The sequence below is a fragment of the Mirounga leonina genome, unplaced genomic scaffold (genome assembly GCF_011800145.1).
Source record: "Mirounga leonina isolate KUSES-001 unplaced genomic scaffold, KU_Mleo_1.0 Mir_91, whole genome shotgun sequence".
NCBI classification, from domain to species: Eukaryota; Metazoa; Chordata; class Mammalia; order Carnivora; family Phocidae; genus Mirounga; species Mirounga leonina.
The window spans coordinates 9182773-9198944 of NW_023270839.1; the positions used below are offsets into that span (position 1 = coordinate 9182773).

General features: G+C 54.9%; 2 protein-coding genes across 8 annotated transcripts in view; one reads left to right on the forward strand and one right to left on the reverse strand.

Moving 5' to 3' along the window:
- The window catches only part of ARHGEF40 (Rho guanine nucleotide exchange factor 40), a 19362-nt gene extending 8700 nt beyond the window's left edge, over window positions 1–10662 (reverse strand). For all 5 annotated transcript variants that reach the window (XM_034994513.1, XM_034994514.1, XM_034994515.1 and 2 more), the window contains exons 1-12: window positions 10536–10662; window positions 7775–7972; window positions 5919–7167; window positions 5614–5781; window positions 5352–5472; window positions 4674–4770; window positions 4487–4567; window positions 4241–4357; window positions 2564–2662; window positions 2341–2456; window positions 1890–2016; window positions 137–259 (exon numbers count right to left, since the gene is read on the reverse strand). In XM_034994513.1, coding sequence (XP_034850404.1) covers window positions 137–259; window positions 1890–2016; window positions 2341–2456; window positions 2564–2662; window positions 4241–4357; window positions 4487–4567; window positions 4674–4770; window positions 5352–5472; window positions 5614–5781; window positions 5919–7167; window positions 7775–7972; window positions 10536–10538 — 2499 coding nt within the window. In that variant the 5' untranslated portion in view covers window positions 10539–10662. The remainder of the gene's footprint in view (window positions 1–136; window positions 260–1889; window positions 2017–2340; window positions 2457–2563; window positions 2663–4240; window positions 4358–4486; window positions 4568–4673; window positions 4771–5351; window positions 5473–5613; window positions 5782–5918; window positions 7168–7774; window positions 7973–10535) is intronic.
- The window catches only part of RNASE13 (ribonuclease A family member 13 (inactive)), a 47092-nt gene continuing 31676 nt past the window's right edge, over window positions 757–16172 (forward strand). The window contains exon 1 of one of the 3 annotated variants that reach the window (XM_034994523.1): window positions 757–912. The gene's annotated coding sequence lies outside the window, so the exon portion shown is untranslated. Of the gene's footprint in view, window positions 913–10092; window positions 10181–16172 lie in introns of those variants that run through there. The other 2 variants (XM_034994522.1, XM_034994530.1) reach the window with 2 other exon arrangements.

Sequence of the window (16172 nt, forward strand, 5' to 3'; positions counted from 1 at the left end):
TCCCCCGCTCCTCTCCCCCTTCTCTCTCTGCTCCTCTCCCCCTTCTCCCCTGTCCCTCTCCCCCTTCTCCCCTGCCCCCCTCCCCCTTCTCCCTGCCCCTCTCCCATTTCTCCCCTCCCCCCTCCCCCCTTCTCACCTGAACCTCCGTGCTGAAAGCCCGGAATTGCAGCTCCGTGTCCTGCAGGGCAGACAGGGAGTCGCCGGGTGCAGCGAAGCTAACCAGCTGCTCCTCCCCTGGGCCTGAGAGCCACTGCAGCACCTGAGGCAGACAGGGCGGGACAGCAGGGCCGTGAGGGAGGAGACCGTGCCGTGGGAAGGAAAGCCGAGATGCAGCTCCAAGCCCACCACCCCGATCCATTGACCGTTGGGAGAACCATTTCCTGTCAGCTGTAATGTGGGAATGGTTAACAGTGGTCGGTGGTAGTTTCCACAAGGGTCAAGTGAGAAAGCACCAGAATGGGAAGCTGGGCTGGCAGGAAGCACTGAGGGAGGCGGGCGAGGGTTCCAGGGCTCTGCCCGGAGGGGACATAGATAAAGCTGGTGTGAGCCTGAGGCAGGATGAGGATCGTCTGGATAACCGAGGAGGAGAAATTTCACATTCACTGAGTCCATTGATGGGTGGGCAGGGATCCCAGGGACCTGGCTTGAAGAGACAAACCAGTGTGTGGTGTGTGTGTATGTGTGTCCCCAGCTCTAGTTGCCTATTATGGTGATCTAAGGACTCTCATGTTGGTTCTGGGATATTTGACCAAAAAGGGATATTAATTTTTTTCTCTGAATTAAGGCTGGAAGCTGGGGTAGGACAGCTTGCGGACGAGAAGCCTGAGAATGTTCCCAGTAATTAGGGCCCGACCATAAACACTTGCACAGTCCTTTGCTGAATTCATTTGGTCATCCTAACACCCTTGTGAGGTAAGTGTCATTATGATCCCATTCTACAGATGCGGACTTGGGAACTCAGAGATGCTGCAAGATTTGTCCAACATCTCACTCCTAGCAGAGCTAGAACTCAAGCTGAGAACTGTAGACTCCCAATCCTGCGTGCTAACGGTTTTGAAATGGGGAAAATGGCTAATAAGCAAGCAAGCAAACAAATAGTAAGAGATACAACCCCTTGGATACTGGGTTGGAGGAAGCCAGTATGTAGAAACCCCAGAAAACAGAGAGCCCTGCCCCCCACTTTGACATTGACCCTAAGATGACCCTTCCCCTGATGCCCACATGTAGGTCCATGAGGTGCTCATTCACCATGCTTGGGGCTCTGGGGGAACAATCAGATTGCAAAGCCCCCTGTCCCCCTACCCCGCATGTTAGGCTAATCCCTGTGGGGCTCTTAACCCCAGGAGAGAAGAATCAAGGTTCAGAGAAGCCAGCCTTATCCCCAAATCTTCCCCACAAAGAGGCCTTAGCATCTTCCATTATCTTCTCCTTCCAAGGTGGAGGAAGGTGGGACCTTTCCAGCCTCAGGTTTGGGGATGACATCATAGAAGGAGTTGAGGGAACATGGGTGGCCGTGTAGCTAAAAAGCTGGTATTAATAGACACGTATTATTTTAAGTTATAGGCACCCTAGAGTCAATCAGCTCCTCCCCAAATCCCCTAGGGCACCCACGCACCTCTTCTGATCTCACAACCTCTAAGGATCCTGGATCAAATATCGCCGGTGGGGCAGGGGAGGTCTGGCTTCTCTGCTGGGGCTGAGATGCTGTGTCCCTCTTGCTGAATCTCACACCCACCCGCCCAACCTCCAGGGTGGGGCGAGGAGAGAGGGAGAGCCACCCAGTGGAGCTGGGAGGGGAGAACACCGTGAGCTGTGGGGGTCAGCAGCTAAGGGGGTGCTGGGGCCAGGTGCCCAGGCCACGTAAGCGCCGTCTGCGGGTCCTGCCTCACCTGCTCCAGTTGGTGCAGGCGTTGCCGCTGCTCCTGCCGTTGCACGTGCAGGTTGGAGAGGCGCACGAGCTGGTGAATGGCCTCGTCCACCTCCTGGTACAGGGCGGCTGGGCCCGGGCCCTCCAGCCTGGGGAAAGAAAGGGGCAGAATGATCTACTGCCCTTGTCAAGCCCTGCCCCCCGCCCCCCCACCGCATTCCATCCTTGCACAGCAGGCCTGGATTTGAATCCCGACTCTCCCATCCACTGACTAATCTTGGCCAAGGCATTTAACACTTCCGATCCTCCAGATCCCTGTCTGTAATGGTAACTAGCACCTAGGGACGTTATGCAAAGGTTATAGGAGGTGGAAAAGCACGATCTCCTGCCCAGAGGCATGCTCAGTAAGAATGACCTGGTGCCTAAGGTTTATTGACGGCTCTCTGCTGTGTCTCCACCTGCCCCCCTCGTACTTGCTGCTGTGGGTGGAACGCAGCCTCATCAGGATGGCTCCCCCGTCCCTCTGCAGCTCCGTCAGCCGGGGATCTGCCCGCACCTTCTGTAGGGGCTCAAGCATTCCTACAGCCTCCTGGGGGCAGGGGGCAGCCGGCAGTAGGGGCTCCACCAGAGCATCCCCATCCCCCCCCCCCCGCCCCATCCCCACCCCATCCCCTTCCATCTGGTCTCATGTCCTACCTCTCCCTCATCCGGCTCTGTGGCTCCCTCCAGCTCCTCAATGGCTTGCCTCACGGAGCACAGCACCCCTTGGCATAGGCGGCACAGCCTCGCCACTTCCTGAAACACACACACACACACACACACATACACGCGCGCGCGGATGGAGGCGGGGCAGCCCCAGAGACTTTTATGGAAACAATGCTCCGTTAGTTTCTGACTTTGTTGTTTACTAATTGTATGACATTAAGCAGGTCCAGAAACCTCCCACATCTCAGGTTTCTTCACTGTAAAGTCAGGACAAGATACACAGAATTTTGGGGCGCCTGGATGGTGCAGTCAGTTAAGCGTCCGACTCTTGTTTCGGTTCAGGTCGTGATCTCAGGGTCGTGAGATCGAGCCCCGCATCAGGCTCCATGCTCGGTGTACAGCTGGCTTAAGATTCTCTCTCTGCCCCCCAAAACCCCCATTCATGCTCTCTCTCTCAAAAAAAGATACACAGGGGCGCCTGGGTGGCTCAGTTGGTTGAGCGGCTGCCTTCAGCTCAGGTCATGAACCCGGAATCCCGGGATGGAGTCCCGCATCGGGCTCCCTGCTCGGCGGGGAGTCTGCTTCTCCCTCTGAGCCTCTCCTCTCTCATGCTCTCTCTTACTCTCTCTCTCTCTCAAATAAATAAATAAAATCTTAAAAAAAAAAGATACACAGAATTTTGTGAGGTTTAAAGAGATGATGCCAGGTAAGCACTTAGCAAGGACTGGCACAGTAAACAGCTTAATAAATGCAAGTCTCCTTTCCCCCTGTCTGTACTAGGTTTTCACCCTATAAAACCCTCCTCTCTGGCTGTTCCGATCCACTTCAGATCCACTTCCCCTCTGATGTATAGCTTAGTGACTATGTTACAGACCCCCTTTAATACTTAGCTCAGATCGTGTTCATTTATCTTTTCTTGAATATTCACAGCACTGAGATTCATAGACGCAGCTATTACTGTACTTACTGTACACTTGCTGTACTTTGTGGGTGAGGACCCTGAGGCCTGGATGTTGGTGCAGGGGACAAGTACAGAAAGGGTACCATCCCTGGAAATGGGGTACAGTACCTTGTCCAAGGTCACAAGGAACTAAAACCAGCCTTCCTGACTGTCAGCTCTTTCCAGAACCCCAGTAAAATTACCTTACACTCTTCTTTTTTTTTAACTTTTTATTTATTTTTTTAAAAGATTTTCTTTATTTATTTGACAGAGAGAGAGGGAGAGCATAAGTAGGCAGAGAGGCAAGCAGAGGGTGAGGGAGAAGCAGGCTCCCCGCAGAGCAGGGAGCCCGATGTGGGGCTCGATCCCAGGACTCTGGGATCATGACCTGAGCTGAAGGCAGTCGCTTAACGACTGAGCGGCCCAGGCACCCCTACACTCTTCTTTAATAGCTTCTGACTTATGTCCTACCAAAAACCATATGCTGCTTGATGTCATATTAAGAACTTATTGAATATACTCCTCTCATCTCCCCAGTAGCCCATGGTACATGCATAATATTTTGCTCATGGGTTGTGAGCCATAAATATATATTGAATTGAATGGAAGGGAAATCTCTTTTTCCTAACCCCATGGTCATGTCTCAGATCTGCCCTCTCTCTCCCAGAATGTCCTCAGCTGGGTCATTTCTGGGTCCCACCGTCCTGGGTAGGGGAGGAGAAGCTTACCTGGTGTGTCTCTACCCAGTAGCTGGGAGAGGGTTCCCTGTGACCTCCCAAGTCCCACGGCAGCTCCTCTGGCTTGGCCACTCTTTTCAGATCACTCTCTGATAGCAACTCAGCGCCCTGGAGACATGTGAGGGCAGGGGGTTTCTGGCCTGGCCACCCAGGGGTTCAGGGACCAGCTTGGGGCTCCAGTCATCCTCTTCTCTCTCCACTACTGAAGGGGACTAGCTGGGAGTGAGGAGCTCAAACCTGAAGTTCATAGAATTCAGTCAGAGGATCATCATGAGTGAGAACCAGCAGTCGCTGAACGAGGGGAGGGTCTCCTGAGTCCTGAGGGCAGAGAAGAATAACACTAAATGGTGGGCAACTGGGTGGCCTAGAATGGCCACCCAGGGAAGAGTTAGGGTCAGAAGTACCTGTGTCAAGGGCTGGTTACCTGAAGTTGACTTAGAACAGGAATGAGGGCTGGGGGCAATGGGGGTGCCTTTCGAAGGTCCAGCAGGATGGACAGCCCCAATATCTGGAGATCAGGCCTGTGGGGGCAGAAAGAGCCAAGGGGGCACTGTGTATGCACATGTGTGTGTTGAGGGGACGGTGGCACAGGGTCTGGTTTTAGTGTTACTAGTGCTGGAGAAGTTAGTGCCTGGTACTTTCAGGAAGCAATGGGCAAAGGGCCAAAATGTGGATCTGTGTCCAAGAGGCAGTGACCTAGCATTCAGGAGTCTATGTTCAACGATACTAAGTCACAGGATCAGGGTCTGGAAAACCAGGACCGCTATGCTCTGGAAAGGTGTGAATTCCATTCCAGTATATGGCATGGTGCCTACTAGGTTCTTGGTGCTCAGTAAGTAGCTGCTGAATGAGTAAACCAATACCCTGATAATCTAGATAGTGTCTTAGGATATTAAAAGTTAGCAGTGTTGATTTTGAACATTGATGAAGATATCCTGGAGGTCAGAGGTCAGCAAGGTCAGTGGTCAGTGCCTTAAAAATTGAGGGGTGAGGAAGTCAGTATCCTAGAGGTCAGGAAGTCAGTGTCCTGAGAAGAAAGGAGGTCAGGGCCCTCATGAGCAGGAGGTTAATGTTCAGGGTGCCAGAGGTGGTCCTCGGTTACCTGAGCAATGAGTGGAGGTAATGAAGAGCAGTGCTCAGCATGTCTCGGGAGGGTTGGCACTCCTCAGGAGGGCTCGGTGGGGTAATGGTCAGCAGAGCTCGCCCACTCTGGTCCACCCCTCCTGAGGACACAAAACGGCCAGGCTGTCCTGGCTGCAGGCAGGCCTTGGCTACCTCCCAGCCACCCTGCCTCCCTCAACAGCCCACCCTGATCGCTTCTCTTTCCTTGACCCCCGTTCCTTCAAACACTGATGCCCACTGACCAGTCAGGACAAGGAATCCAGATGCCATCAAGTCCCAAGCTACATCCGGGTCATCGGAGTTGGAGACCAGAGAGGCCTCTTCTGGGACACTGTCCCCTCCCACTTCCTGCACCGTCTCCTGGGGTGGTGTTGGTGGGTCTGGCAGGAACCCTTCTGGACCTGTGGGTCCTGCACAGACACAAGCAGAGCTTTAGGCCTGAGGTGGGGAGGGTTCTGGCTATGGGGCTCCCAGCTCCTCCTCCAGCCCCCTTCTCTAGACCCAGCCTATGCTGGCCTTTGCCCTCCTGGCTTCGGTGTCATCTCACCTGCCACCACGCATGCCAGGCTGGGCTCCTCTGGATCCTTCTCTCTGGCCATCTCGTCTACAGGTCCACAGGCTCCTGGGGGCTGAGGCTCTTTTTTGTCTGCTGGTTTGAGCTCCTCCTTCAGCGCCGACTCTGGCTTCCCTGAGCCTTTGTGCTCCTCCTCGACCGGGCTGCATCCTGGGAGCTCGTGCTCATTTGGCGGGGGCAGAGTGACAAGGACTTCCTGGTGGCTGGCTTCTTCCTTGTCCCCGGGGCTCAGTGGAGCACTGTCCCCTCCTCGGCTAAGAGCCCCTCTGCCTGCAGCACGCTTCTTTCTCCTGTTTCCTTTGCCTGTTCTCCGAGGGGTGCCGGGTGGTCCTTCAGCCCCCTGGCCTGCCCCTCCCCCAGCCTCCCCCGGCCTCAGGAGACAAGATTCAGAGGCTTCCCCCAATGTCTCTGCTGGAGACTCAGACACCTCTAGCGCTGCTGCTTCCGGGAGAGCCTCGGCTCCTGGGGGTGACCCAGGGGAGGCTCCAGTGCTGCTTCCCTCACCCGGTGGGCGTGCCCCATCCTGGTCCCGCGGCCCCAGGCCCTTCTGGGGCATCAAGGCGCGGTGTCTCCTGTGCCGGCCCTTCCCTCCAGCACCCTTTCGGGTGGGCACTGTCCGGGTCCTGGAGAGGCCCGAGGAGCCCTCGGCATTCATGGGGCTCCCCCTCACAGGCAGCGTCACCTCCAGCAGCTCCACGTACTCGCCTTCAGGTCCTTCAGCGGGGGCATTGTGCCCGTCGCCAGGACTCCGGGTGCCCAGGGCCTCCTCAGGGAGCGGAGGGCTGGGGAGCCCTGGGGGTCCGGGGGGCAGTTCGGGGGGCAACGTGCTTGGCCGGTGTCCAACCATGAGGCCCCCTTTATGCACAAATCGTGGGCAGATGAGCTCTGCCCAGGGCAGCCGCTGAATCCCAGAGGGCGCAGAGAGCAGGCAAGTACTAAGGCGACCTGTTGGCCGGTCCTTATTGATGCCTTGCAGCCACTCAGGTGTGAACAGGTAGGCACAGGCCTCATTGGGCACAGGCAACTCCTGTACCCGTCCACCCCCTGGGGCCAGGCACTTGAGTGCCAGGCGGGGTGCTTGGGCTGCTGAGGGCACTACTTGCAGGTAGAAGTCTCCTGGGCGCAGCAGTTGCCAGGGCAGGGCTGCGAGCTGCACCACGACCTGCTCGTGCAGGCAGAGGGGCCAGCCCTCATGGAAGAAGAGGAAACCGCTGTACTGGGCCTGGGGAGAGAGGTGGGACGCCGCGCTCAGGCTTCTGCTGATGAAGCCCGCGGGAGAAGGCAGTTAGAACGGGACCACCCGAGGCAGGGCTGCCCTGTTGCCTGGTGGGTTATAATCCCAGGGGAGCCAGAGGGGTATCTTGGGGTGTTCATGTAGCAGAGGGAGGGATTGGGACTGGCCGGTTTTCTGGTAGTAGGTAGCTTCTCTAGGAAACGAGTTCCATGCGTGGGAGGGGAACAACTGAGTCATTACAAAGACACGGTCAGCAGATGCCGTTGTCTGGAGGGGTCAGGGACTCTTAGAGGAGTCTTTATAGCTGCAGGAGTGAAGGATCTCTGTTGAGTCATGTCTGGGGGAGTTAAGTATCTTGAGAAATCAATATGGGGGGCATGTCTGGAATTGGGTCTGGTGGGTCTGGGTCTTTGGGAGTTGATGTTTCTTAGGGGGGCAATATTTGGGGAAGACGAGTGTCTTTGTGTGTGTTAGTATCTGAGTGGCCTATGCCTGGTGGGGGGGCGGTCAGTGTGGGGAGGTGGCATCTCTGGGGAGAGGGAAGTGAGTCTGGCTAGTCTCTGGAGTGAGATAGAGGATCTTAGGGGCCACTCACACAGGCTTCCTGCTGGACCTTGGCAAGCAGGTGCTTGGCGGGCACCAGGAAGTCCAGCGTGTACCTCAGTGCATCCTCCCGATAAGTCCTCTCCACCACCTGGAACACCTGGCCCAAGAGTGTGGGGGCTGTCGCCTCGAAGGGTGGGTACAGGGCGGCAAGCGTGCTCTGCACACAGTCCTCCACTGGCTCGGGTTCCTGGGAGGGATAAGACCAGCTGCAGCGCCCGAGAGAGCACGGCTCTGGGTGCAGGGCTGGCCGTGCCCCCCAGGGGCCACATGGTGCGCCCTGTGTGTGCTCAAAGAGGACACTCGGGAAATGCTGGCTGCATGAGCCTGGGATGGCCTCCGTGGGGCTGGGGCAGCCAGAGTGCCCAGACCTAGCGGTGCCCTCCACGCTGGAGCCCTGAGACACTGGCCCTGGAGAGCCAGGGAGAATTTGTCGTGAATGTCTCTGATCTCAGGACCAGCCCTGCTTCTTGTGAGGTGGGACCACTGCAGAGTTCCTCCTCAGGAAGAGACAGTCCTCTCGGCCACCAGAAGATTTAGCGATGGCTGAGAGAGCTGGGGGGGTGGAGGGCCATCCTGCAAGCCCCTCCTCACAGGATGTAAGGGCTACGGACCTCCAGCTTAGGTGGAGGTGCCACCACCTCGAACAATCGTATCCTAGAGATAGCTGTTGGCTGAGGAGGAGGAGGACTAGGAAGAAGGAGGGAGGACTAAAGGGCTGTCTGACTTTCTAGCAACCTTCTCTCTCCCAGAGTGGCTCCAGAGCAATCACCCACTCCCAGAGCATGTGGGATTGGGTTACAAAGAACTGGGTGGGGGCAGCCGAAAGAGGAAAAAGTCACAAAAGGAACATGTGGGGAAGGGAGGAGGCCTTGATGGTATGGATTTTTCCAATTCCAGTAGGACCTCTCTGCCAACTCCACCTGCCACCACTGTCTCAAAAAGACAGCCCTGCTTCCTCTGGATTTGCCTCCCTAAGTGCATCACTAGGTCTCTTTCTCCATCTCAGATGCTAAACAAGCACCCTCAGGCTATTCCTTTGCAGACTAATTTCTCTTTCAAGATGGCTTTGAGGCTCTTTTTATCAGGTTTCTTTGCTGTCAGTGGGCAAGGGGATGCTCTGCAGTATTTATCTAAAGTTCTCTCCAGCCATCCTCCACCCCCAGTCCTGTCTTTGCCCTGCAGACAAAACTGCGTATTTTACCAGTTGCCCATCTGTCCTGACCCTCTGAGAAGCTAGGGCAGCCACTCCAGAGAGGGACATTCAGTGCGTCAGCACAGAGACCCAGCCCCAAGGTGTGTGGGCGAGCAGACAGACCCCCCAGTGTTCCGGGGACCCGGCTAGCTAGCGGCTAGCTAGCGCGGTGAGAGTGGGTGGGGGGAGGGTGGGGGGAGGCAGAGTGGGCCGTCCGATCAGAGGCCAGGAGGGGGGAGCTACAGCTTGAGGAGCGAGGCAGCTGCAACCCATTAGGGGCGGTGAGCTCATGGCTGAGCGAGAGTCTCAGCCACAGGAAACTGCAGCGGCAGGAGGGGAGGAGGGGTCTGGGGTGGGAGGCGGCGGGCAGGAGCACAGAGACCGAGCCTCCAGTCGGCCAGGACCAAAAAGGAGACCAGAGAGACTGAGTCAGCTCTCCCTGGCCCAGTTCCTCTTTTTTCTTGCTCCAGCCTCCCTGCCAGGGGGTGCCCTTCCTTCTGTAGAGGAGCAGCCCCGGTAGTGCTCCTCCCCCCACCTCCTGGCAGTGAGCGCCCCCTGGCAGGGCCTCCCCCCTCCTCCACTCTGCAGCGAGAGCCCCCTTAGCCGTGCCCCCCCCAGCCCCCTGCAGTGGGCGCTCTCTCTGGCAGTGCCCACTCCTTGCGGTGATTCTTCAGAGACAACTTCTGGCGTGAAAGTTCCCAGAATAGTGTCCACTCCTGGTGGTATGGACTTCCCCTTAACAGTGCCATTCTGCTTCCTGTGTCCTAAGCTGCCGCTGCCAGAGTCCCCTACCTCCTGCAGGGAGCTCCCGCTTGTGCTCCCTCCCCTCTGCAGCGGGAGTACTCGGAGACAGAGCTTCGGCTCCCTGCAGCGAGAGCTCTGGGGCACTCTTCCCCCCATCCTCAATCTCTGGTCTGCTCTGGCAGCGTCACGCCCCCTGGCACTGTGAGTCCCCCTCCTCACTCTGTCCACTCTCCTGAAGCAGCCCCTCTTTCTCCGCGGGAACTTCCCTCTTTGGCCATGTCCCTGGCCCCAGCCCAGCCACAGCTGTGGCCGGTCCCCCAGGGCCGGATGGGTGGGCCCAGCTCACCGGGCTGGGGACTGGGATGGAAAATGGTGGTTCCAGGCAGGTCAGTTCTCATGACCCGAGGCCGGGCCCCTTCCAGGGCCACTGCAGCACCAACCCGCAGGAGTCTCCCGCGGGTAAGGAGCTGGGACCCGCAGGGGGAGGGAGGATCCTGCAAAGGAAGGCACAGGTCGGGACAGAGGAGGGCGGGGGGAGGTGTGTGGATTGGGGGAGCGACCAGAGGGAGGATGGGGGAGGGGGCGGAGAAGAAGGGAAGAAAGAGTGAGGGCAATAGCCGGTGGGGACAGAGCCAGACAGTGAGGCAGACAGACAGACAGATCAAAGAAAAGAAGGGGGGATGGGAGGGAGGAGAGTTCCAGGAGCGCTCAACAGACCGAGGCGGGCGCTGGAGGCACCGGGCTGGGGGCTGGCGGCCCCGAGCGGGCTGCGCGAAGGCGGAGGGGGACACGGGGGCCGCGAAGCCGGACTCACCATGGCTCGGCGCGGGGTCGCGTCCGACGCTCGGGCGGGCGGGGCCGGGCGCGCCGCCGCCTCCCTCCCGCCGCTCCCGTCTCGCCGGGTCTGGCTAGGGGACAGCTCCGGCCGCGGCGGCGGATCGGCCGGCTGGGGCTCCCAGGCCGCGGGGCCCCGCCAGGGAGGGCCGAGACGGCCGCCCCTCCCCGCCCCGCCCTCAGTGCCCGCCTCCGCCTCCGCGCCGGACCCCCTGCCGGGACTCCCTCTCCCGCGCCCGGCCTCTCCGCGGCTTCCCGGCCGCCCACAGCGGATCAGCCTCGCTCGCCCGCAACCCTCTTCCTCCCCCCGCCCCGCCCTCCCGTGGGTAGCCCCGACCCTGGCCCTCGGACGCCAGCCCTGCCGACGATGCGCCTCTTTTCCCGCCACCGCCTCGCTCCCTGCGGGATCAGTTTAGCCTCCACGAGGGACACTCCAGAGGCTGCGGCGTGCGTGAATTTTCTGGGGTACCCAGCCTAGGACTGGGATCGTTCGGCGGCCGGAAGCCTCCCGTCTCTAACTCGCTTGGGAACCTGTTCTCCCCGCGGTTGCCAGACTTGGGCAGCACCTGGAGCTCAGAAGAGACCCCCGGGCCCCTGCCCGACTCGGGTGGAGCTGAGGGCAGGGAAATCAGGGGATTCCTTCCACCCTCCAGGGGCTCGCCCGCCCTCTTTCCCTCCCATCTCCTTCGGCTTCTAGCCTCCTGGCTCCGACAATGGGCTCCTCTGTGCGGCCTGGGGAGGGCGGGGGCGGCGGTGGGGGGAATTAGGGAGCGGTGAAAGGCTTGGGGTGGGGGGTGGGGGTGACCGTCGTGACTGAAGAGGGGCCGGGTCTTAGGATCAGGATCCTCCTATAGGGGCGTGCACTTCGGCAGACGTTTTCTGAGTTCTTTACTCGCTGCCCCTTCCCCTCCGCACCGCGTGTCTCCATTTTCGGCTAGCGGAGGGAAGGCATCAGACCACCCCCGCAGCGCCCCCCCCCCCCCCCGCCCCGGGTCAGACCCCATGATTCGAAATTGGATGCCAGACCCTTCCTTCTTATGGGGTGGCGATAGAGTCTCCCAGGGTCGCTAGGGCTCATGGCGGTGGGGATGGCTATCTGACGCAGAAGACAAAGGGGGGCAGGCTAGTTAAGAAAGTTCTAGTCTCACCCATCCTCCACCGCGTCTGGATGTGAAATGAAGCCCCGGCGAGGGTTTCCCCGGGAGGGCTCGGAGGCTTAGGCAGAGACGGGAGATGCCTTGTTCCTCCTCTGAGCAGGCACCGGGAAGCCCTGCAGGGGCTGGGGGTGGGGGGTGGCACTTCCAAAGGGTGAACATTTGAGAGGAGATCGGAAAGCCAGATAGTCCCCAGAGAGGGGCGTGTAGGCATGTACCACTGCGGGTGGGGGCTGACGTTTGGAAAACATCCTGCCAGTGGGTGCAGCACCTGCGAGGCCAGGAGGCTGGGGCCCCTTGGCAATCGTTAGCCCCGCGGGAGAGGAGGGCGTCGCCTAGGTGATGGGCTTCTCTGTCACCTCCTCAGAACGCTAAACGCCACCCTTTCTCCACTCCACTGGGTCTGGAAAAGAAGAGAGAGAAAATGCTCATCCTTCTTGGAGACAAGAAGATCTCTCTGCTCCATAGTGTCAAAGAAAAAAAAAATCTAGGGCGGCCAAGTCCAGTGACCATGTTCTCAGCAGAGTTAGAGGCAGGGAGCTGGAACTCTTTTTCATCAATGGGCTATGGGCCCCGGAGTCACTGAGGCTCTCTAGCCTCCTTGTAATTAGTGCTGGGGACCTGGGAGAGTGAGATTTTGCTACCCCCTGGTGTCCACTCTATAAATGCTGCCCAGTAGCTGGTTACAGAGGCCAGCACTTAGGAAACTTTCTTAGAGGATATGTTATGACTCTTACTCACTTGTTTCAAATCCAGCTAACCCATTTCAAGTGTTGAGAAAGAGTCTGAACTTTCCCTTACTGGGTCTTACATTCCTTATACTCAAGCAAATTGTTTGGGAAACAACTGGTAGAATCCAAGGTTCCTATAATTAGGAAGTGGAATATAAATTGAGCTGGCTCCAGGAGTCCATGAACTCCTGGAAAAAAAAGGAGTGGATCATTTTTTTTTTCCTATGGAGAAATGGGAGCCATTGAAAGTTTTTGAACCCGTAGGGGGATGGAGTTTGGATGCAAGGTCTGGGATCCAGTTACTCCTTTTCAGGAGTCGTTTTAATTTGTACTAAGTGAGAAAGGTTTATTAAGTAAAGTGACATGTATACTTATAATGGTTAAATACCCTCTCTCCCAGAATGCAGGTTCTTACCTAAGAGTGTGTGTGTGTCTGTTCAATAGATTGTATGTTGATGAGTGTGTTTTGGGGAGATGTGAAGGGGAGAGATTATAGGGGAGGAATTGGAGCTTGGGAACAGCCCAGGCTTAGAAGCCTTCTCTTGCATTCACAAACCGGCCTCACCATAGTTCACCGATTTCAGAGTCTTTGGAGCTTGCCAAACTCCCATTTTACAGGTGAAATTCTGACTTATTGAAGTTAAGTAACTTGCTGGAAGCTACACAGTAAGTAGAAGAGCCAGGATTTGAGCCCAGGCAGTCTGACTCCAGAGCCTTCACTCTCGGCTACTAAGTTACAGGGTTTCATCGAGGCTGTCAGAGTCCATAAAAGAAGCACTTTAAACACTACCTCACCTTTTCTACCTTTTCTACCACCTACCCATCATGTTAAAAAGTGTTTATTTTTGTAACAGCCAGTGCTGAAAGAGCTTCTAAAAGTGACAGATATGTCCCCGTGGGTCCGACAATAAAAATCTTTTTTTTCTAGACTTGTTCTAGAAGAAGTAATAGTTAAAATAATCCCCAAGAAATTTCCAACATGGTTTTGCTAGGGAAGGAGTGTTATCCAAACACGAGAGAAGGTGGGTGGAAGAAACATTTGGATCTGTAATGTTTTTTACCTGGTTTCTGTGCACCAAGAGATGCAATTGCTATTCCGTGTAGGGTTGGGGCTGTAGGCTGCTCACTATTGGTCCACTTGGAGCATAGCAGTGACCAGGACCCCGCTTTGGTCCCATGCCTCAAGGCAAGGGGAATTAATGAAGGACCACAAAGGAGAGTTTTAGAGACAGGAAGGGATGGACTTGAGAGAACATGTTCTTGTTACCTGTGTCTTCCAAGGAAACTGGGGCCAAAGCCTTAGTTATTTATAGGATAAGAAATCTGTGCAGTATTATACAGTAATATATGTTAATTCTATTTTTTGTTGAATCCCCCCCTTAGTTTTGGCTTTATTTTATTGGTAATCTTCCTTTAAAAGTGTTCAGTTGTTATCTGAGCTACGTGTCATCAGAGTCCACACTGCCACCACCATCTTGCCTGTGGTGGTGTATGAGTTTCCATACTGGTTTCTCTACTCTACTCTTACCTCCTAAGAAGCTGCACCCTCCCCAGAGCGTCTTCTAAAAACTCCAGTCAGGGGTGCCTGGGTAGCTCAGTTGGTTGAGAGTCTGACTCTTGATTTCGGCTCAGGTCATGATCTCGGGGTCATGGGATCGAGCCCCGCGTTGGTCTCCGCGCTCAGTGGGGAGTCTGCCTGAGGGTCTCTCTCCCTTTCTCTCTCCCTCTGCCCCTCCTCTCGCACCTGTGCTCTCGTTTTCTAAAAATAAATAAGTAAATCTTAAAACAGCCACGACAAACTCCAGTCAGATCCCCTGCCTATCTCTCCAGCCCGTTCTCTCAGCCCCCCCCTTAGGCGGGAAGCCACTACCGGCCTTCTTTCAGTTCTTAAAGCATACCTTGCTTATTCCTAATTTGGGGACTTCTTCTTCTCTTTTCCTTCCACCTGGATGCTCCCTTTCACAATTCTAGGGGCTGACTCTCATCCTTCGGGATTTTACTAAAGTGTTGTATTTTCAAATGTCTTCCATGACCACCTGATCTAAAGTGGTCTCTCACCCATCGTCCCTCCTAATGATGTTATTTTGTTTTGTTGTCTTCATAGATTTATCTCTATTTGATTATGTACTTGTTTAGTTATGTCCTGTCTCTCATAATAGGCCTGCCCACGCCACCATATATCATTTGAAAATAAGCTCCATGAAGATGAGGACCTTTGTCTATTTCATCACTGCTGTATCCTAGATAAAGTCTGACCAGGTCCCAAAAGATATCCCTAATCCAGCTGAAAACTGTAAGGGAAGCAGAAACCCCCATAGAACAGGAACAGTGGTGGGAAGAAGTGAGAGGTGGAAACTAGGAGCAAGTGGGGCCTGATGCCTGGGGTCTGCTGCTTAGCTTTGCTTTCTTCCTGGACTTAGCCCTCACAAGTTCTTTGGTTGCGGTTGATATTTGCATGTGGAAAATACACAGGACAGAATTAAAACCAAATGTGGGGTGCAGCCACTGTGGAACACAGTATGGAGGTCCAATTAAGAATAAAATTACCAGGGGCGCCTGGGTGGCTCAGTCGTTAAGCGTCTGCCTTCAGCTCGGGTCATGATCCCGGGGTCCTGGGATTGAGCCCCACATCAGGCTCCCTGCTCAGCGGGAGGCCTGCTCCTCCCTCTCCCGCTACCCCTGCTTGTGTTCCCTCTCTCGCTGTGTCTTTCTCTGTCAAATAAATAAATAAAACCTTTAAAAAAAAAAAAAGAATAGAATTACCATATGATCCAGCAATTCCATTTCTGGGTATTTCTTTGACGAAAACAAAAACACAAATTCGAAAAGATATCTGTGCCCCTACGTTCATTGTAGTGTTATTTACAAGAGCCAGGGTATAGAAACAACCGAAGTGTCCATCAAATGCACAAATGAATAAAGGAAACGTGGCATGTGGGTATATAAACGATATATTATTCAGTCATAAAAAATGAAATCTTGCCATTTGCTATAACACGGATGGACCTTGGGGGCATTATGCTAAGTGAAATAAGTCAGAGATAGACAAATACCATATGATCTCACTTATATGTGGAATCTAAAATACACACACACACACAGGAGCACACACGAGAACAGACTGGTGGTTGCCAGAGGTGGGGGGTGGGCAAAATGGGTGAAGGGGGTCAAAAGGTACAAACCAAAAGGTACATGCTTCCAGTGCAGCATGGTGACTATGGTTAATAATACTATATAGCATATTTGAAAGTTGATAAGAGCAGATCTTAAAAGTTCTCACCACAAGAAAAAAAATTTGTACCATTTCTGGTGGCGATTGTGAACTAGACTTGTGATCATTTTGCAATAAATACAAGTATGGGATCATTATGTTGTGTACCTGAAACTAATATAATGTTGTATGTCATTTATACTTCAATTTAAAAAAAGAAACCAAAGGTGGAATGTCATCTGGATCCGTTGTAGTTTCACTGGGGGGCTAGGTGAATCTGGAGGAGGCATGGTTTGGAGAGGATGTTCTGGAAGGTTTCCAAAATCACTTGCAGACTTTATTGGTGGGCCAGGCCAGAGATTCTTTTACATAGTTGTAGTTCATTTGAAAACACAGTTTTATATTCTGGTTTCTTCACAGAGCATTGCCCGTCCACATTCCCATACATCAATATACTTTTTGTACATTTGTCTTCAGCTGGAGTGGTAGCTCAGTTAAATCACTAAGCACTTGCCCGTCAT